The sequence below is a fragment of the Oryzias latipes genome, chromosome 13 (assembly GCF_002234675.1).
Source record: "Oryzias latipes chromosome 13, ASM223467v1".
Taxonomy (NCBI): Eukaryota; Metazoa; Chordata; class Actinopteri; order Beloniformes; family Adrianichthyidae; genus Oryzias; species Oryzias latipes.
The window spans coordinates 6,429,395-6,451,894 of NC_019871.2; the positions used below are offsets into that span (position 1 = coordinate 6,429,395).

Below are 22,500 nucleotides of genomic sequence, written 5' to 3' on the forward strand. Positions count from 1 at the left end.
ACTGGAGGGCTCTGCTGAACCTAAAGCTCTTAATTTATTGTGATCTCTAGTGTGTGTGCCCGTGTGTGTCAGTGTTTTCCCCAGGGCTTTGGGTTGTGTGCGTGCTCACAAAAATGTGTCCCATCACCAGCTCTCATAACGTCTGAACAGACGGCTCCCCTTTGTTCTGTGGTAATAAAACAAAATCCCTTTGGGAAATCTCTTTCTGGTCAGCACACTGAGAGTTTTAAGTCATATGTTTACTTTACCCTCTACTTGTTTATTTTTTCAAATATAGAATTTATACCCCCTCCTCTGTACTCATAGCTAATTTCTGCCCCATTAGATAAAACTTGGAAATAAGAAATTTAAGACCCAGTCCCAGAAACATTGTGTTTTTGGTGTTTTTAACAAGTTCTTGGGTCATTGTTTCTCATGATGGAGGACATATACAACATAATTTAGCTTACATTTGCATTTCTGAGTATGTCTTTATTCAAATTGTTGTACATCAGGAGCAGACAAAAAATGCAGTTTAAAAAAAGCTTGTAGTTGTGTTAAAGAAAATACAATTAGCGGGCTCTGCTCTATTCAGAATTATTCACTTGTGGGAAAATAGATCCATGTACGTCTTTGTTTTCCTCGTCCAAATATTATTATTGCTCGCCATTTTTGTTGCACCAGTAACGTTAGGTTGGAGGTGTGACGGGCTGTAAACTAGCGGGAGAGCGCATAAACAGATAGATGATAGGAAGGGGGGCGGGCTTACTCTGCGTCAATGCTCCCACCCACAGCTCAGAGGCGAATTTCTAATGAACTGTTGCCGCTTTGCAGAAACAATGTCCTAGAAAATGACACAGGGTTTTTGATTCTGGCACAGAAAAAACGGCATAATCATGTTAAAAAGACCACAGGTGGAGCATTCTTACTAAAAATCGAAAGATGATCGGAGTGGGACTTCAACACCTAAAATTATCTATTGATTTTTGTGCTGCACTTGTCATCCATATGAAGGAACAGAACTGTTTTTGTCCGAGTTCCTCAATTTAACTGCGGTGCGATTTGCTAAGACAAAACACAGCTCTGGGTCATAGCTGCTAGATTAGACTTGCTAAATCTCAGGGCCATGGGAATGGAAAGACACAAAAAGGATGTGGTTACAGTGACCCTTTTTCTCACACTTCCTGTTCTTTTTCTTGAATTTGTCTTCTTACTCTCCCATACATTTATGCATAGTGGGAATGGGCATTTCGTCGCAGAGAGGCTTCAGGGGTTAGAATTGCAGATGAAGCACTCGGATGCCCTTGCCCAGGCAGGTTCTCTCTGCTTGGGTAGAGTTGGATTAAGTCCTGCAAATTGGATCTTTTTTTCTATGTGGAATGTTCAATCTCCGAGTCCATATGCTGTATAGATGGGCATCTGGCATGAAAAGCCCATTTCCTTGGCCCTTTCTCAAAGACTTTTTTCCCAAACACTATCTGAATCCCGGGACTCGTGACTGTTGAGCTTGACTTATCTCTGCAGGTGGATAGCAGAGCATACCAAGAAAGGGAAATGCAAACGGCGCCCAGCCGGTTCTGTCTGTGACTGTGCCAGATGCATTATGCCATTTGTGATTTACAGCGATATGTACTTTTGCTTTGAACTTGCGTCCTCAGCTGGGGCACCGTGAAAATATCACGGCCTGCCTCTGAAGCCCTGTTGATAATGCACAGTCATGTCGGTGCTGTCAACTTGTCATTACACATGTCTTTTGGCACTTTTAAGAGCTGCAACTGTCTATTGAGAGATTTTTTTAAATGCCAACAGGCAAATGTGAGGTGAAAATGCGGCTAGACCTCCACCTAGTGGCGGCGCGGGCTTAGATCAGGGGGTAAGAGGTTCGGTTCAAGTAACACACAAGGCTTTTCATGTGTTCTAGGAGGTGAAGAAGAAATTTGATAAAGAGACAGAGAAATACTACTCCACGCTTGAGAGGCATCTCAACCTGTCATCCAAAAAGAAGGAGGCATATCTGCAGGAGGTAAGAGCACAGCTGCCTTTTTTTCATCCCGTGGTCACATTTGAATAATGCGGTTTACGTGTGTCTGATTGTCCTTTAAAATGTGTGGAGGCATGTGTGTGTCTGTGTGTGTGTGTGTGTATGCCCCTTTTTGATCCTTGTGGCTCTGCATGCACACTCCACCTGTGAGTCTGGGAGCGTACCTGTGTGTCTGTGCAGTCTTTGTTGTTGCACTAACCCCAGTTTGTTCATCCCAGGCTGACGCTCAGATTGATAAGGAGAGACAACTCTTTTACGACGCGTCCCTTGAGTATGTCTTCAAAATACAAGAAGTGCAAGAAAAGAAGAAATTTGAGTTTGTAGAACCGGTGAGAAAAAAATATTTAATGTCATACATTTCTGAAGAAATCCACATATGAAAAAGCACCAGTTTTACATTTTGCTCTACTGCATTTACAAGATAAGTTCTACTTTTGATTAGGTTTGTGTGGATCTTCCCACAACTCTCCAATAGCTACTTATAACAGGTTTTCAGCTTTTTGACCACATGAACCAAATAGTCATTAAACTCAGGGCTTTCTGAAAAGTGTCAAAAAGAATCAGGGCAAAGAAGGCCGTCGTTCTTAGTGGTTACATGGTGAACTTTACCTGGTTTGGGTCATTTTCAAACAGATTTCCATTAGGAACTAAAGCCTTAGTTGCAATTGCCCCAGGTCAATTGCAACAAGTCGTAGTAATTACTTTTTCAGCACACAAAGGAAGATGCAAGTGTGTCATACAGATAAATTTTTTTAGACCCACTCAAATCTCGTGGACAGCATAAAAGGCCCCCAAGTTCTATTCGTGTGATAAATGTGCGTTCCTTGGCTCTACCTGAATGTTAGAAATTAGGGACTTACACAGTCAGAGCTTAGTAGTAGTTTGTGTTGGCATCCTACAGGCGACCTATGGGCATTTACGTGTTACGTGCACACACCCCATGCGTGTGGCATTTGCATGCATTCAGTTATGAGCCGGTACTCCCATCCTACCAACGACTAGAGTTTGACATAAGGGCTCCGGACAACAGCCTCATTCGCACGTCTTAAGTACTTTCAACTTACAGGATCTTTACCAAAGCTTCACGACACACAGAACAAACGTGCAGTCCAATATCAGGACGTCCCTTGAGGTGGCAGGAACTACAAGACGCACCTGCGCTCCCCTTAAGATGCAGCCACTCCTCTCTATGACCCCCCACGGGTCCAGTTACCCCAAAAACTTGCAGCAGTCATTGTGACACGTGACAAAGGCTTTAAGAGGTTTCCCCCCATTAATGAAAGTAAACAGCAACTGGCACAAATGGTAAACTGATAAGAATCATCACAACACATTTAACAATTGGATGGAAATATATTGGTTACTTTTTGTTTGGCATCTCAGTTTTTTTTCCTTATAAAACCACAGAATAATGTTAATCAGACTATTTTAAAAGCATTCTCAGTCATCTTTTAATTGTGATTTTGTCATTTTTAGCAAAAAGGTAAAGAGCTGTGTCACTTTTTATCTGCAGAGCAGCAGTAGTTTTTTTTAGAAATATGACTGTTAGTTGTGGGTGGAGCCATTGGCGCAGGGGAGCCCCGCCCCCTACCCTTTTTTGTTCCTGAGAGCTCGGAGCAGGGAGTTTGTTGTCGGAGGAGGGAATGCCAGTCCTAATAACGTATTTTCTACGTTATAACGTGTTTTCTACGTTATAAATAAGCACATTTTCCGACTCCCCTCTTTCATCTGCTCCTGATTTACAACAAATTGAAAACTAAAATGTTCTTTTCAGCTTAATTTTCCTTTTATATGTCCCCCATCATCAGAAAATTGCCCCGAGAACATATTAAAATGACCAAAAACCTGACTTCATCAGAGTGGGTCTTTAAAAGTAAAAACTGAAAAAACAACTTCAGTCTGAAATCCAAATCTTCGGTCTACAGGTAAAGAAAGAAAAAAAACAAAAGACCAAACTGGGACTAGATAAGGAACTTCATCCAAGCACATTTGATATCTGAAGCCTGAGCCAACGAGTGAAATGAGCAGCAGTGTGGAAGGATTTGACGGAGAGCCGGTCTGTGTTCCTGAAATCCTCCGTGATCATTTTATTTTCCCTTCAGACACAAAACAAGACTAGTGCTTTTATTCCTACCGCAGTCAAGGGTGTTTGTTTGTTCTGCAGGAAAGAAGATCAATATCAGCCGGCTTCAAAGAGCTGGAACTTTTCTGAAAGTTTTTATTTTTTTGTTCTACTATCGCCTTCAGTGTGTCGAAGTGAAACCATGTTAAAGGGAAAGAGATATTCTGCTGCCCATTCAACAGCTTATCAATCCTTCTGAAGGCATGAAGATGATTTTTACAGCAATTGGCCGTATATCCTGACAGGATAGTTCAAAAATAAACACAGTGATCTCAAAGTGGAATTTAAAAAAAAAAACTGAATTTGTTTGGATGTCTCCACAGAAAGCGTGTTTGATTAAATCAGCTCTGAATTGTCTTCTTCTTCCAGCTCCTGGCCTTTCTCCAGGGTTTGTTTACATTCTACCATGAAGGATATGAGCTGGCTGAGGAGTTTGAGCCGTACAAACAGCAGCTCCAGTTCAACCTACAGAACGTAAGTGGCGTCACCTCGAGGGTCGTGCACGATCGGCACACAATCAGATCCCGCAGCTTATCGTCTGCTGATAAAACAAGCAACGTTTTCGATATTGGAGAACGGTGGTTGCAAAGTAGTTTGATATTTTCAGTTTAGTGTTGCAGGCAGTTCCTGTGGGCTACTTAATGAAACTAACACAAAGAACTAACGTACATGATTGGGAGAAAAACTGCTGCTGCCATGCCTGCCTGCTATCCTCTATATAATCTCATAGCTTTCACACTGAGGGTCCAGATTTCTGTCTCACCCAGAATGTCAATGCAATTTATCTTAAAATGTTCAATCCCCAACTCCTCTTTTAGTGTTCTTCAACCGGCACTCAAGAAAATGAAACGGATTCAATCCGGGACACAAAGCAGTCCAGCCTTTGCCTCCTTCTACTGCGCTTTTATGCTCCATTCACACCTGGCTCGGAAATGCGCCTTCAAGCCACCACTTTCAATGAATAGTCCAAGTAAAATGCGCGTTTCGGGCTTCCATGTTCAAAACGCTCGCTTTCACGCGCCGCTACTCAAGTTTTAAAGTCTGCTTTAAATGCTCAGCAGCTGAGCGCTCGTCAACAGTTAAACCAGTTTAAGTTTGAGCAATCAGGGACTTGGATTTGGTAGTGGCATATGATTGGCCCTCTTTTCAAAATACAGAAGTGCCAACTGTTTGAAAATAGAGTATGGCCGAAAAAGGCTGAATCCGAATTTCTTTCTTACGCCTTTGGCTTCTCCCTACATTTATCCCATCAAACGAAGAGTTATTGGAAAGAAAATTGTGACTTTAAATTTGGAAGTAACTTCCGCTTGATGAATTAGGAGACGTCGGTGAGCTACGTTGCTGCCAGTGCTTAGAAAATACATAACATCGGTTTTATAACTTAAAAAAGTCATGCAAAAACAAAAGCTCAATACTTACATTTAAATGTAAACATCTGTGCTTCAGACCCACACCCATGTGAAGAAATGCATTTCTCCTCCGCACTGCAAACGCCACGCCGATCGCCCTACTGGAGGAGGGAACGCCAGTCCTAAGTCGCTACAGCTTTTAGACTCCACTATAGCTTCGAATGCCACTACAATTGGAGCAATGGGGAGGGGCAAGTCTTTCATAAATCAGAATAGAGCTGTGACAGACAGATTCGCAAGATTTGTACCACTTGGACATTTCGTACTAGGCCTCTTCCAACTGTGATAACATGCGCTAGTGTCGGGCAGTGAACACATTTACCATCTGCTGAAAGAGCATTCAAGAATGCCCGTTTAGCTTGTTCACTTTAGCAGCGTCACTTGCGTTTTGCACACTTTTCTTTGCGCACAATTGGAGCACTTTAAGATAATACATGGCACCACAACAGTTCTTCCTGCATTTTCTTGCTCAGACACGCAACAACTTTGTGAGCACCAAGCAGGAAGTAGAGAAGCTGATGGAGAGGATAAGGTCTGCAGATCAGGACTACAAACCTCCAGGCCAGTGGACGATGGAGGGCTTCCTGTATGTGCAGGAGAAACGTGAGTCCTCCTCAAACAGGCCCCCGGCCTCCCGTGCTCCCCCCCCCCCTTCCGTTGATAAGTGCATGCTCTTACATCCATCACCATAAACATGTCGGAGCTCTCTCAGGCCTCAGCAGAACGGATCCTCTCTCACAGAGCTCATAATTTATCCTGTTTACGGATTCACTTTGATGTGCTCTCAAATGTGTGTGCGCGCACGAGGGTGTTACCACAAATAGCAGATTTTTATCAGCAGCAACAAACAACTTTTGATTCATCATAATTTAATTGCACATCGATTTTTCAGGAGACTCTCAAGGAAGCCTGTGATTCAGAGCAAAACTGTTTTGGCCCAACCGCTATCTTTTGTGCCGTAGGCCCCCTGGGATGCACTTGGACGCGTCACTACTGCACTTACGAGAAAGGCAGCAAGACCTTCACCATGAGCAACACCGAGAACAAGTCTGCTGGGAAACAGGTAGTTAACTGAAGCCGTGTTGCTTGAATTTATGATTTGAAAAGAAGGAAAGGAAAGCGAGTGGGGCAGGTGTAATCTGTGTGGGTGAAGCAAAGAAACTGCTTGTAAAACGTATGGCTCCCCCCTCAAGGGGAATAACCAAAGCTGTCAAAGTCACTGAACTGGCAAGGAAAACAATACACTTGTTAGCTCAAGATAGACAGAAAACCACCAAAGATAAGAAAAATCGAAAAAATGACAAGTAAAGAAAAAAACCTGGGATTTACAATAACACAGAACATGGTTGGATTTATATGAACAAACTCTGACCGTCTTTTGATCTATTGTAAAAGTTCCCAGCGGTCTTTTAATTATGATTATGCAATTTTTATCCCAAATTTTTAAAAACCCGTCGCTTTCTAGAATGCAATTCCTGCAGAGCGGCAGTAGTTCATTTTAATTTTGCCCCTCGGTTGTGGGCGGGAATGTTGGCGTGGAGAAGCCCCACCCCCCTTCCTCACCCCTTAACTTAAAGCTCAAAGGAAGGAGCTCTGTATATCTTCTAATATTAGCCCCAGCGTTTATTCTAAAACTGTGATAGCCAGCTCTGCGTTTATTAGAGACAGACGTCTATTGGAGAGCGGCGTTTTCTCCATCACAGACAGAATGGTGATGACGGTCTTTGCACCTCCACCAGGAAATCTTCTTTCTCTGCTGCCGTCTTCTCAATATGATCCAACCGCTTGCACCATTCTCTTAAAACGCTTAGAATCCACCTCAAAATGTGCTGCAGATTCTTCACCAGAATGTTCTGTGGCATAGGCCACCGTACCAGGTTTAAACGTTAAACCCAATGGTTTACACTTTGCCGTGGATGCTGCCTCTGGCTCGTCTCGCGCCCCCAGTCTTCCCCCAACTCCATCTGGATGAAGCCCATCTGCTGAACTATTTAAACATGTAGTTGTAGAGTTAGAAAAGTTGTTTCTTCTCTAAGAGTTCTGGTAAATCGCCTGTCCGTCCTGGGGGAGGATCCCTCCTTCATGTGGGCACCCCTGAAGTTTCTTCTTTTTTTTTCAGAATCATGTAAAGTATCAATCACGGTGCCAGTTTAGTTAGTCTGTTTAGTTTGGTTGAGCCATTACCTATTGAACTTTATGACTTTATGTTCTTTATGATTTATGTTTATTACACAATTACCTGTATGAAGCCCATTGAGATGACCATTGTTGTAAATAATGGGCTATATAAATCAAACTGAATTGAATTGGTTGAGCATTTCTATGCAATCACACAAATACCACAGACACCCACCGGGTGGGTGTGAGGGTGAGGGGGGTCTTAAAGGAGCCCGGCTACTATTAGAGACCGCAGCTAAAGTAATAAACGCATGTTAGACCGGCAGGAACTATTAGAAGATATACAGTAATACAATCTTTTTCAAACTGAATTTTTTTTATCTCCTCCTGATTCACAACAAGTTGAAATAAAGAAATAATCCTGAATTTAATTTTGATCTTAACTTCTTTATAAATGTCTTCCATCAGACAAATGTCACATGTTAAAAACACCTAAAACATGATTTTTATAGGACTTTAAACTAAAGACCATTATCCTGTGTTTACCTTAAGAGCACGTCTGCTTAAGGTTGGGCCCTACGTCAGTATATAAATTTGCATTTGTTAAAAAAAAAAGAACAACAGAAATCTGTTGATTTCTTTTCCTTTTTCTGCATATATCTCTATAATGTATTATGGGTTTTTATGAATGAAAAACTTTTGGTTTTCTATCTGATTTTGTGTTTGAAGGAATATGTGTTGAATTCATGGAAGGAATATTTGATATGTTTATGACTTTACGTGTTTTCTATTCAGAAAATTTCTATTCTCGGCTTTCATAAATGCTTACTGCTGCTTTGTTTCAGTATGTGTGATGATTGCATGGTGTGAGATTTTGTCTTGTTGTGTTTTCAGAATGGCCTTGTCCTGAATCAACCCGAGATGTACAAGCTCAAGTCCTGCATTCGCCGAAAAACCGACTCAATCGACAAACGTTTCTGCTTTGATATTGAGGTGGCAGAAAGGTCTGTGGAACTTTTTCCAAAATAATTTGAGGGCATAAATAGTTTTTACATTCAATGTTACTTCAGTATGTTGTTTATTTTGGTTTTTAATTGTTTTTAAGCACTATGTGCTCTGATTTTTTGGAAAAAACTGTTTTCTATTTTAATTTTTCACATATATATCTGTTTGTGTACAAATTTAGAAACGATTTGAATAGGACACAAAGCAAAGAGAAAGCATATTGTTTCTTGTTAACACTCACTTTTAGATGTTGACCAGCCTCATGAAAACTGTTTCTTCACATGCAATTAGTGTTTTTTTGACCTCAGCTGAAGCACCTGCGTGAACGTGCAGAAGCGCTTCAGGATGGATTAACATCTTCAGAGATCCAACAGACCACCGTTAGAAGTCTGCATCTCTGTTTGTGTCCTGCATGTTCCTCATGTTCTCCCCTTACAAAGCTTGTTTGTGCCGTATGTGTCTGTACATTTTTTTTTCTCTATTTTTGAATCCAGTTCCTCTCCTCCTTGTGTCCGTGTCATTTTAGAAATGACATCTATCGTGGAACTCTTTTCCGGCCCCTTCAGTTTTTCTGTAAAGTCCGGTATGTGAACTGATGAGCGCTGCACCTTTGGAGTAGTTGCATGTGCCGCACGCAGGCTGCTAACAGCATCATCCACTCAAATCACAAGCCTAATTGTGTCTGTCCTAACCCTTCACAAAATCAAACCAAGCTTGGTTAATATGCACTGAAGACAGAGTTGATCTTTTTGCCTATTTGTTTGTGTTTGTTTGGTCCATCTGTATTCCTAAAACACCCTGGAAAAGCCGAATCAAGGAATTAACCATGCTGAGAAATCTTTCATGAGCTGTGCTGACTGCGCCATGTGTTAACAAGGCTTGATATGAGCTCATCATGGTGATGTATGTTAATGTTCCACTGCAGCACGCTCGTATTGCTCATCCTTGCAGAATCTTGCTAGTGAGCATGGACAGTATCTGCTCTTTATTTGCAGGCCAACTCATTTATCATAAACTGTGTTGCCCCCCAAGGAGCATGTCCCAGCCACAAGGACAATGTGGGCCAAGCTCCAGTCAGCTTCGAGCCCTTCCATTTATCCTTATTATGATGCGAGCATGCCGTTCCACCTAAAGCCCTGCCATAATTGGGCTGACCGTCTCGCTTTCTTTGGGATTAGTTCGCTCAAATTACCGTTGGATTATGCAGATGCAACTGCTATCTTAGATTTAAAGAAAGCCAATAAGTAAAAAGTCACTCAAAGCACCTTTTATGTGGGTCAAAAAAAGACGTTTCTAAATAAAGTAATCGAGTGAACCAAATATTTCCTCAGAGACGGTAAATGAGGGTGCAGGCTAGTACACCGGGCAAAGCCAAAACATTTATGTAGAGGCAGCGTTTCTCACGTCTTAGTCACAACTGCCCTTACGGGTGGTTACGGGCTGTCTGCAGAGGGAAAAATCTGCCAACCCGTACAGGGCACGCAGGTGGACCGCTCCAAATAGCAAGGTCGTAAACCACTAGAAGAACTGGTGGATGAAAATGTTCACACACAATTTTGTTGTATGCGGTCGTAGCGAACACTTAAACAACACCCAAAGGTAAATAAGGGTGAGCAAGACACGGGCATGAAGTACAGATTTGAATGTTTTCAAACGCCCAATCCTGCACACTGCGCAAGGAGCCCTTTACTGCTGGTGACATGATCAGTGCACACTGCTAGGGTGTAGCCTGATTGTTAGAAATGAGGAAATTAGACAATTGGAGTGTAGTTTGAATGTGCAGACGTCCTTCAGGCACTTACCTAGCAAGAGCACACCTCATGCGTGCAGCATTCGCACACAGTCAGTACTCGCACCATAATAATGATTTGGGATAAGGGCAGTCACAACTGCGCTAAAGATACGTTCGCACCACTCTTCATCAATAAGCGTTCAAGCATCCATTTCCGATGAAAGGTTTATGAAAATACAAGTAAAACTCTTATGTTCACGCTGAGCTGTGCACCGTTTTCAGGCTCTTCATACAAAACACGGGGCCATTGAACACTCGTGAGGTCAAACCAGGTCCAACTTTGACCAATCAGGGTCTCGGATTTCCTTTTAATTCCCAGAAGTGAATTAAAAATTGATCCCTGAGGAGAAATTAAAATTTGCGCATGAAATTATCACACCAAGTCTTTCATACATCCGAATAGAGCTGTGAAAGAATGGCCTGGACTAAGATTTGCAATATCGGCACCCCTTCAACAGTTCGTACTTAGCGTCCTCCAACTGTATGTGGCAGACATGTGCTAGTAACCAGCAGAAAAAACCCTTCCTGCTTGTCCACTCTGAACCCCATGGGCTAAAGAACCCACATTTGAACGCTCATCACATGCCCAGTGAGCTTTACAGGTGGATATGGGCGCAAAAATGGGCAAATCTGTTTGGGGCACGTAGGTGACCCACATGAAATTTTAAGATCGTTTGTGCTGTTCAAGTGAAAGGTGCGCAGTTCTTGTGCACCGCCTGACTGTTAGAATGTATACATTATAAGTGTGTGTAACTGATTAATACTTCACGATACGCTTACCACACACACGACAATGGAATGTTCCTCTCTACGACTTTCTATGGGCCCGAACAACCCAAAAACCTGCAGCATCCTGACAGGTCAACCCCTGTGACTAAGGCTGTAGTTGGTCACAAATGCAACATATTAGCACCAACTGAGCAAAGTCAATGCATTTTGATCACAGTATGGTTTGTTACTGCAGTGCTATAAAAGGTTCAGATTTAAACTTCAAAGCACGCAGTGAAGGTTGACAGATCATGAGGGTGTATGCATGTTGGCCACAAAAGATGATTCACTCTAATATTAATCACCTGGAGCTTTTAATTAGGAGTGGAATGTGAAGCACAAAGCCCAGTAGGGACACGGGTTGAAGTTGAGCTGTTGCTGGTCCATTTTGTAGTCGGGCAGTGTAAACTCGCTGCTTCCTGGTGTCCCAAGCCACTGGGATTCAACTAAGGGCAGCTTCTCTTTTCAATCCTTCCAGGCACGGCGTCATAACACTACAGGCGCTATCCGAGTCCAACAGAAGATTATGGCTTGAGGCCATGGATGGCAAGGAGCCGGTGAGGACGTCTGAAATGTTTGTTTTTAAACTTCTTGTTAGCCTAAAAAAGGAAATTGCACTAGAGCTGATACATTTGCCAAAAGCACCCTCTGTTGGTGAGTTACTAAAACAACAAAATGACATCATCAGAGCTAATCATAGAGTGTTGGAAAACGAGGGTGTTATCCTAAAGTTTGAAGCAAAGCCATACTGATTTTTGTTTTTTAACCTTTTTCTTCCCAGATTTACAACCTACCAGCTATATTGAGCAAAAAGGAGGAGAGTAAGTGTCTTTAAATTGTTTTTCAATCCCTGCCATCATTATCAGACACACATGCAGCCTTTCCAGTAAGTTACAAATGTATCCAACAAACAGGCAGCATCATTAACTCCAGCAATCTTTGCTCATTAACACAATTATTTGACATGCGCCCACTCAGTTGACATTGCAGAGCCTTCTAGCACATGGGTTGCATCTTATTAATCTTATTAGCTTGAGCACAGGCACAGGGAGAGCTGATTATTCCCACGCGATACACAGTTAACCCTGCCGGTCACTGACACGGCAGCCCTGTTCTTGTGTTGTATTACAGCTTATCTTAATGAGGCCGGTTTCAACTTTGTGAGGAAATGCATTAGCCTGGTGGAGAGAAGAGGTAAGACCTTTTGAGTCGCTGCGCTTTCATGTGTGGCGCGGTTTCAAACGCAGCCTGGCCTTGATTACAACTGTCCATGAAACACAGAGGTGATCATCTTTGGTTCATCCAAGTCATAAATTCCCATGTTGTTTGTTTTCTTTTCTTTCTCTCCACCTCCTTGTTGCCACACAGGCATAAACACAATGGGTCTGTACAGAATTGGAGGGGTCAACTCTAAAGTACAGAAGCTGATGAGTACATTTTTCTGTAAGTACAGCTTTTCCATTGTATTAATGGAGGGTTTTTCTCATTCTGTGGCTGTTGGAGCTCAAATGAACAAGCAGCAGCTTCTATTAATGTGAATCTGTTGCTTCTGCAACTGCACCATAACCTCTCAAAGTGAGGAAAGAGCTCCTCTTTGTGGCGGGACAGTGTATCAGCTGTCTTTTTAGTTGTTTTTGTTACAGCTTATAATATTTATTGAGAAAGGGAAATGTCAGATTTAGATTCAGATTTGACTCAAATCTAAAGATCCTCTAGATCATTGTTTTTCAACCTTTTTTGAGCCACGGCACACTTTAACCTTGACAAAAATCCCCAGCATCCAAAAATTAAAATAACAAAGGAGTCTGTAGAAAAAGCTGGAAGCTGCAGCTGTTTTTTCTAAAAGATTTGTAATAAAAGTTAAATTAGAAGATTTAAAAACTGTTTGTGTTTTCGTTGTGGTTTCAAAACGTCAAAGGAAGACTCATTGTCACTTTAACCCAATGCATCATGGGAGATGTAGTGCAAACAGCCGCTGAACGCAGACAGACTAGCGTCTCTGAGCTTCATTGTTTTGTTCACTTGTTCCACGGTCTGATACCGGATTCTGTGGAAAGCTACACCGCTAAAGACGAGCTTTAGCTGGTATTTTTGTTGGAACTGAGCAACTTTATGAGCAGAATCAGAACAAGGAAGTGAAGACTTTAACCACTACTGATTGGTCAGACTGATGACATGTGATTAAGCCTCCAAGAATGATTGGTGGAGACAGTTAAAGGGGCGGGACTTTTCCTAATACAGCTGAAGCAAAGGCTAAATCGCGGTACCGTCATTGTTATCAAAATGTCGTTAATAGAATCAAATAAACACAAAGAAAAAAGTATTTTACGATCTTTCATATTCCTAACTACTCAGTGTTTTATCAGGACCTGTTTGGATGAGCAAAGAGCTGATATCCTGGAGATGGAAAATGTTTCTATCAGTTAATGAGGGCAGTTTCCCACGGCACACCTGACCATCTCCGCCGCAGTACACTGGTTGAAAAACACTGCTCTAAATCAGCGGTCCCCAACATATTTAAGGCCACGGACCGGTTTAATGTCAGACATTATTTCTTTTACAGACTAGTCTGAATGGGGCAGAAGTTGGTGGGGTTTTTTTTTTTTTTAAGCCTTTATTATTCTGAAAAGAATCTGTTTTCTAATTAAAATGCTGTTACATGAAATGTATTTTATAAAGACTATTTGAAACTTTGAAAACTAAAGATGATGGAGATTCAATGAAACATAGTTGTTTATTGTTTTGTTTCTGATTCTTAAAAGTTTAACAAAGGCAACATTGATTGTGTGTTTGTTTTTTTATAGATGGCTATTATAACACTGAGACTTAAATTCAGGCACAGTTTATCTTTCGGGGCCAAAAAAATCATCTTATTTAAATTAATCCTGATTCATAGTAAATTTCTCTTAAATATAGAGGAAAATTCTCTGTGCTAAAATCTCTTAACATAGGCCTGCCTAATTTAGTTTTACCCAGGGAAAATTCTTAAATGTTTCCACAAGTTAGCAACTTAATTTTACTGAATCTGCGTTCTTTGTAAAACATCTGCGGCTGGTTTAAACTTAGATTTAGTGTAGGACCTATTAAAATGCGATGTAAATGTTCCCTTAAACATCAAAATGGAGGCTAACTTAACCCCTTTTAAGGTGTGATGGATAAATAAAGGACATGAAAACCATCATAAAAGTATAATATTAAATGTAAATGCACCGTGTTTGCAACTTTGTTACCATTGTACATGTAAGGTTAGAGACTCAGTCACTGCATATAATGGCAATGATAACTTGGTAATACATCCACGTTTCGAGAAAGACTCCTGGTTTGTCTATCAATGGCAGATTTCTTTTACTTTAAAGGCTCTTCTTCCTTTCTCCTCAAAAAACCTTCATAAGGCATGTTTTTTTTTATTAACTTTGCTAGCCATGGGCTTTTAATTTGGCGGTTCGAGCAGCCGTTTTAAGAAGGTAGTGGATATATGACCATATTTATGACTAAGTAATTTAAAGACGGATGCAGTGGACAGAATCCAGTTTTTTCTCCAAAATAAAATGGAACAAAGTGGAAATAATCTAAGTTGTTGTATGTACTATTTAATTTTTTTTGTCTGCAACCCGGTACCAAGTGACCCACGGACCGGCCCGGGGAGAAATTCTCATATTTTTTTATGCTAAACTCTGGAAAGTGGTTTATTTTTAAGCTTTTAGTTTGCTGCTGTGATTTTAACGCTATATGATGCATCTGATAGCATCAAAGGCACCTGTGGATATGGACCTGGATCCAGAGATGTGGGACAACAAAACCATCACCAGCGGCTTGAAGAATTACCTCAGGTCAGCTCGCTCTCCCAGCAGCTGCATGTCTTTCACTGTCAGGAGTCATCATTGCCTCCACAATGCTTTCCTGACGCATCCCCGCTGCTCGTCAGTCATTCAGCTTCACTGATGCCTCAAAAAGGACGGCGTCATGAAATAACAGTAAATTACAACTTCTCTTTTGTCGTCAGGTGTCTCTCTGAGCCTCTGATGACTTTCAAGCTCCATAAAGATTTCATCTTGGCTGTCAGTAAGTTATGAAAGATGCATCACACAGATCCATGTTTTTGTTTATGTCTGTGACAATTTTTTTTTTTTTTTTTTTTATAAACCACACAACTGGAGATCAGGTTTTTTCATTCAGAGCAATATTATTTAAGAGATCGCATTAACGTGAAAACTCCCTCGGAATTTACATCCAGCAGTGAGGTTGCCCTCTGGGCGCTAAAACCGTATCCTGATAGGAGGAGTCTAACACGCTAAAGACTGAGCCAATTAAACAGTTTCTGTCTCCGAAAATGCCTCCATGCTGAGAGCGCCATCACTCAGACCGGATCAAAATGAGATGTGAAATTGGTTCCATTAATCTGCTCACATTTGCACGTCTACATCATCTCTTTAGATTAAAAAAAAAAAAAGCACGCTTTTATGTAAGTAATAAGATGGGATTTGAACAGTATGAAGAAATAATACAATGGAGTTATCTTTTTCGTCTGTTGCACTCATTAGATGGTTCCAAATGAAAGTCTCTTATTAGCATTTCTTCATTTTAATCCACCGATTCTGATTATTCATTTTCTTTTTTGTCAGAGTCCGATGACCAGAATTACAGGGTGTGTGCCGTCCACGCCTTGGTTCACAAGCTGCCTGAGAAGAACAAGGAAATGCTGGAGTTGTTAATAAAACACCTTGTCACGTACGTGCTTCTGTCATGAAACTGATGCACTGCAGTCTCGACACTAAGGGGGGGGGGGGCTTGAAGATAAAAATTGCTAAAACTAATTACTTTCCCTGCAGCTTCCGGAAGCACCACCCTGCATATTTCAGCTTATTTTTTTTATTCATGCAGGGTTTCTGCACAAAACGAGTCCAACCTGATGACGGTGTCCAACCTGGGCGTCATCTTTGGGCCCACTCTGATGAGATCACAGGAGGAAACCGTAGCGGCCATGATGAACATCAAGTTCCAGAACATCGTGGTGGAAATACTTATTGACAACTTCAACAAGGTGACTAGCTTCAGACCTGCATACTCGACTCAAACGGATGTAGCTTCACCTTGTGGGTTCTTTTAACTCTTTTATAGTACTGTGTTCCCTCGTTTATCGCAGAGTTTACGTTCTAACAAAGACCTGTGATAGTTGAAATTCGCAAACTAGGATTACAGATGATGTAAGGCTGTAAAACTCCTCACTACACACCGATACTTAATACACTTTTCTTAACAGACAAGAACATTTTCACACTTTTCACCCTTGTTTAAACTCTCAAAGTTCAAACCGTCGTAGAAAAACCAGTCCAGTATTATAAAATCAAACCAAAGATCTGATTACGATTGTGTTTAAAAAAAAAACTGCAAAATAACAAACAAATAATCTGCCAAACAGCGAGACCACAAAAGCTGAACTGTGGTATAGAGAGGTACCACGATACAAAAAATTACGTTTATATAGGTTTAATTTTCAGTTATAATTACAGTTTATTTTATTTACCTTGCAACGAAAGCCTTTGAATGTTAAATCAATGCAATAAAAGGTTTTGCATCAAACCCTGAAATACAAAAGTTTTACTTCTTCAGGATTTTCTTTAGAGGACATTTCTGTCCAAATTCATTCACTACTTGGTGCATTTAGGACCTGGATTAGTCAAAAATAAAGAAATATTGATTAAAGGCGGACTTACCATTAGGTAAAAGTAGGCGATCGCCTGGGTCCCCCAACTTTCTAGGGGCCCTGAGCTGAATACTTAATCAAAATGTCTAAATTAAATTTTACATCCATCATAATTTAACTCTGTCGTGAAAAAACACCCCAAATCACTGCACCGGCGTAAGATTGATAATGTAAAAGTGTTTGGTACTCCCCCAGTCCTTCTGCAGCAATGGTGTAGTCCAGACACATTTTAGATGTTTGCTTGCTTTTAACAATAAAGCATTTTGAGCTGCTCGAAGCATAATTTTTTGATTTGATTTGATTCATTTTATTTGCAGATATTCCACCAGCCTCCAGACCCCAACGTGCCCCTGCCACAGCCGCAGAGCCGGACCGGTTCCCGCAGGAGCCGAGCCATCTGTCTGTCCAAAGGCCCCCGAAAGCCCCGCAGCATCTACACCCCGACTCTGTGCCTGGCAGATGCAGAAAGTGAGCATCAAAGCCCTCCAGATTCTTTGTGTTAGACATTTTTTGACGAAAGACAATGATGACTTGGCAGATTTTAATGAAGGCGCTGCACGCCCTCTTTCTGGTCCCTGCATAGGCGACACCTTTAGCAGCAGCCCCAGCAGCACCCCAATGGGCAGCATGGAGTCTCTGTCATCCCACTCCTCAGAGCAGAACACCTCCTCCAAGGCGGCGTCCCCGGGTCAGAGGACAGGTCAGGACAAATCGCTCACAGTCATCAGTCGGGCGCCGCCGCAGCTCTTTAACGGCCCGCGGAGCGCTGCATGGATCAGCAGCCCCGAATCCAGCTCCAAGGAGGAGACGGGCCGGACGGACGGCGAGTCGGAGGACGCTCTCAGCGTGTCCACCCCGAAAATGACTCTTGCACCTAAAAAAGCCCCCCACTCCCACCCTGACTCCAAACTGACAGCGATGAGCCGCTCTGCCTCTCCTTCACTGAAATCCCTGCTGGCATCTGATGGTAGGAAAGCTGTGCAGAATTCACGTTTTTATGAATAAAGTCCTCCAGGAAAGAACCCCCTTCACACCCGTCTCCTTCCCGGATTGTTGGGCATTTATCCGTCTTGTCTCTCTGTGTGTCATTTGCAGCAGCTCAAGGCCAGAGGAGCAGCGCCGGCTCTGTGCAGAGTTTATCCACACAGGAGTCCAGAGAGAATCTCAAACCTCCTCTCAACCCAGACCTCCCACCCAAACAAGTCATCCGCCGCCGAATGGATACCACAGTCGGCAACGGCTACCAGAGGCCCGGCTCTGTGTAACCACCTCATAATTATTTCAACTTTCCTGACACTTTTGCACTTTGCTATAACTCCACTGGATTAGTCGTACCAAATCATTTCCTCCAGAGGCTTTTTTCTGAGTCGGCAAAACATACACAGCATTACCAACTCTGGTCATCTTTTGATCTCATCTAAAAGCATTCCCAGTGGTCTTTTGATTATGATTAGGCCGTTTTTATCCAAATTTAAAACATCTGTTGTTTTCTAGGACAGTTTCTACAGAGCGGAGTTCATTAAATTCCCCGCCCCCTCCTCCATTCACCTATGACTGTGAGCTCTCCGTTTAAATGCTTTCCTGCTAGCTTACAGCCCCACACATCCCCATCCATAACATTACTGGTGCAACAAAATTGGCGACCAATATTGTAACTATCTAGCCAAACAGTTTGGAGCCAACGTTCGGCCAAGGAAAACAAAGATGCTCCGTATTTTCCGCACTATAGGACACGCACCAGATAATAAGGTGCTCTGTCAATGAATGGGCTATTTTCTTTAGTATCTTAATATACGGCAGACTGAGAGGCGTAATAAGTGACATTAAAGAGTAGGGGCTGGATATCTCAGTTAGCTGGATTGTAGGACTGGCGCTTCCAAGGGGGCGCGATGAGCTTCATCCAGTGCACATCTTCGGGCAAGACTCTTCTCACTACTGCCTAACTTCTGCCCAAATCTGGGTCCCCCCGTTGCCGGTCCCCAGCCCAGATAAAATACAAGGTTACGTCAGGAAGGGCATCCGGCGTAAAAATCTCTGCCAAACCACCTGTGTGCATCAGTCAAAGGTGATTGGCTGTAGCAACCCCTGGGATGTCCTGAAACATGAACGACATAAAAACTTCATAGAGACGCCTGTCAGTCAGACTTTGTTAACTGCGTTCACATTAACTCTAGAACTTGCTTGTAACACGCTACACGTTAGCCACATTAGCTTATTCACAATACCTTGTTTGCAACACGTAAAAAACAGACCGATGTAGCTAAAACAAACATTACTGTGACTAGGCTAACTCCCAACCTTGATAGTAACACGTACAAATAATAATACAGTCTGATACCGCTAAATGTTAGCCACATTAGCATATTTACAAAAAAAAACCCTACCTTGTTTAAATGTGGCTGAAAAAATAGACTTTTTGACAGAGTGCCATGTAGGCTACCTCTCAAAATCCCTTCTACATCAAAAAGGATAACCAGAGGTAATCCATGTACAAGGTGCTATGAATTATAAGGCACCTTAAGGCTTTTAAGTGCACCATATAGTGTACATATAGATGTTTCCATCATCAGGAAAATGCCACAAGAACATGTTAAAAACAACAAAAACACAATTTTCATCTGGGTGGGTCCTTAATGTAAGAAAAAAAAAGAGTGGTGCCTGCTGGGTATTTTAAGAGTAAGTTTCCCTCTCAGATTTACCACTCCGCTCTAAATCAGAGCACAATGGCTCAGGCGCATTTCTTTCTGTCTTCCTTCCTCCCTTTCTTTGCCGCTCCCCCTCTCAGCGTGTTTATGAGCGTCGAGAGGTTTCTAAAATCAGACGAGTACGTGTTCGGAGATTTATGCCTTTTCGGCGCTGGTGGGAGAGCTGGGTTTAATTACGCTCTGCCTGCTCTCGGGTTGATGTGACCCAGCAGCCGGCTGTGCTCGCTCCCCCCACGGGACAAATAGATTGTTGGACTTGTGGCGTCTGAAGAGACAGTCGCTCGGTCCCCTGCACAGCACCTACTCGCCTCACCCTTGGCTGCGTCACGCCCTTGACTCTGAGTTTGACCCAGTTCGGCGCGGCGATGTAGTAAAGTAAGGAAAACTCCTCCTGGAGTTTTGTTTCTGCTGCCTTATACGACATTTTTAAAATTTGGAAAAGCAGAAAGTTGAAATATGGAACACCTGCTGAAATATGTTACAGTAAAAGCTGATTTAATGATAATTGTTCAACATCAGCCAAACCCTAATCAGCCAAAAATCATATACAAAATGTATATGGAAAGATTTATATAGTGTATATTTAACATTAATATAGATAAATATCGCAAAGAAGAAGCAGGAAATAATTAACGTACGAAAAGAAATCATAGGTTTAGATTTGGAAATACATTTTTACATGTCTAATATGTATTTAAAGTCCTACTCCAACGATATTTTCTCAATAGTAAATAGCGTTACAAGTGGTATTTTAATGATGATTATGCAGGCTTTAGCTAAAATCAAAACATCTTTAAGACGTCCAGGAAGCTCATTAGAAATTCACTTTTGAGTTGTGGGGGGAAGTTAGCCTAGCTAATTTCCCAGCATGCCTTTGTTTACAATTTCTCCTTCTAGCGACAAGCGCTTCACGAACCCAAGCTAACCTTAACGTAGAAAGAAAATGACGAGCAATACTGAAGCTTTCCAGCCGCCCACCCATTTGACCAGAGAGAGACCCTTATTTTTATTTGTTTTGCATTATTATTTTTTTTAGCCTGGCCGCATTGTCGAGATTCATGAAAAAATGGAAAAACGGAATCCCTGGTATTGTTTACTCACATCAATAAAGCTTATTTGAATTGAAATGTGAGCCCAGCTAAAAATGTTGCTACGGCAACCTCAATTTTTGCTCCTGTCATAGAACTTGAACGTGACCCCGCCCCCCCATCAAAACAGAAAAATGACAGAAAGGTTAGGTAAGGGAAACATTGATTCAGAATGCAGGTATTTAACCTAGGAAGTTGATCAGAGAGAGCAAACAGTGGAAAGGAAAGAAGACAAAAACCTTAAGAGACTGCTCATATGAGTCGTTTAAGAGAATCTGCTCTTACAACTGAACTTAAACATTTACCTAAGATTGTGTATGGACAACAGAAGCTTTATTTCTGTAAACAACCCACAGAAATGTATTTGGTTATTATTGATTTTCTAAAATTCTAAATGCTGTTACTAGATATTTTTATGTAAAGAACCCAGAGAGGATCATTTGTTTTTGACTGACTTCATAAAAGAGTCTTCCTATATAATTACTGATTACCATTTCTTTTCTTTCTTTTTTGGTGAAGAACCCAGAGATGAGTATTTGAAATCAGTTTGGGTTATTAATATTTGATTATGTGTGGCTTTCGGTTCACATTTTGGCACCCCTGCGATCGTCACACTTTCTCTGTTTCAAACTGACCCTGGCCCCCAATCAGAGAATAGAAACGTCATGTTGCCCTCGCTGGAAAACGTTCAGGGACCCCTGGTTTAGAGCCAAATGGCAGCTCAAACGAGGAAAATAAAGACATTGATGGATCTACTTGTCTGCAAGTGGAGTATTTAGAATAGGAGAAAGCGAGATTCTGGCCCGCCCACGGCAGTAGCTGCATCATAAGTCTGAGGTTTTTCAAACGTGCTGTTTTCATCTGCTCCAGATCCTACACGGCTTGAACAGAAAAATACTCTGAAATGCAGTTTTAATCTTAAATTATTTTAGTCATGTCTCCATCATTAAGGAAAATGCTATAAGAACATATTAAAAACACAAATTTCCTTGGAATGGATCGTAAAATACTAATTGAATTATATTATTTTGAAGCTTTCTTCAAGTAACAAGTTCTTACATTTTTAAGAGGATTTTTTTTTATAAAACGTTTTTTAATTTTTACGTCATTTGAAGCACAAGCTAGTTCTGTTTCAATCGAATAATATAAACCACAACCCAAAGCATCCTTTAGAAATGATCTTTAAGTAAAGTTAGCAGAGCTGCAGTCTGTCTAGGAAAACAGGTGTGATGAACCAATGGGAATGCAGTTCCCGCCTACTTGCTTTGACTGACAGACAGACATTTATCTGTAAAAATAAAAATATATAATCTTTTGCTATCAAATCTTTTCAAAAACTTTTTTTTTACATGTATAATTCTGAAAATTATTAAACCAGTATTAAGTATCTATGAGTCAATTCTATGATAATGATGTTTTGAACATTCTGAAACTCAGAAATCTATAGATTACTAAACTTTAAGGGAAATAAATGAGATCTGTGATCCTGAGGTCTTCTTCTGTTTCAGGGTTGCCGCGCGAGCGCTGCTGTTTGAAAACTCCTCCTCCTCTCAGTCTGCTCCAATTGGAAGGTAAAACACATCTGCAACAGCTGGACCCAAAAAAACCATCACTCACATGACGTTTGTGTCTGCTTTACAGGGAGGCCAAGGCTATGTATTCATGTGAGGCAGAGCACAGCAATGAGCTCAGCTTCCCCCAGGGGGCACACTTCTCAAATGGTAGGCAGCAATCCAAAAAACATCAATAAAATCCACCTTATTCTTCAT

General features: G+C 41.6%; 1 protein-coding gene across 5 annotated transcripts in view; it reads left to right on the plus strand.

Moving 5' to 3' along the window:
* The window catches only part of arhgap42 (Rho GTPase activating protein 42), a 107,716-nt gene that overhangs the window by 83,631 nt on the left and 1,585 nt on the right, over positions 1-22,500 (plus strand). The window contains exons 5-24 of one of the 5 annotated variants that reach the window (XM_020708090.2): positions 1,901-2,002; positions 2,239-2,349; positions 4,512-4,616; positions 6,025-6,154; positions 6,514-6,614; positions 8,564-8,673; positions 9,201-9,257; positions 11,713-11,791; positions 12,016-12,055; positions 12,366-12,428; positions 12,603-12,677; positions 14,980-15,064; positions 15,238-15,296; positions 15,857-15,962; positions 16,116-16,275; positions 17,256-17,406; positions 17,510-17,905; positions 18,037-18,199; positions 22,240-22,302; positions 22,373-22,452. In XM_020708090.2, coding sequence (XP_020563749.1) covers positions 1,901-2,002; positions 2,239-2,349; positions 4,512-4,616; positions 6,025-6,154; positions 6,514-6,614; positions 8,564-8,673; positions 9,201-9,257; positions 11,713-11,791; positions 12,016-12,055; positions 12,366-12,428; positions 12,603-12,677; positions 14,980-15,064; positions 15,238-15,296; positions 15,857-15,962; positions 16,116-16,275; positions 17,256-17,406; positions 17,510-17,905; positions 18,037-18,199; positions 22,240-22,302; positions 22,373-22,452 — 2,236 coding nt within the window. Of the gene's footprint in view, positions 1-1,900; positions 2,003-2,238; positions 2,350-4,511; positions 4,617-6,024; positions 6,155-6,513; positions 6,615-8,563; positions 8,674-9,200; positions 9,258-11,712; positions 11,792-12,015; positions 12,056-12,365; positions 12,429-12,602; positions 12,678-14,979; positions 15,065-15,237; positions 15,297-15,856; positions 15,963-16,115; positions 16,276-17,255; positions 17,407-17,509; positions 17,906-18,033; positions 18,200-22,239; positions 22,303-22,372; positions 22,453-22,500 lie in introns of all 5 variants that reach the window. The other 4 variants (XM_011482295.3, XM_011482296.3, XM_011482297.3 and 1 more) reach the window with 4 other exon arrangements.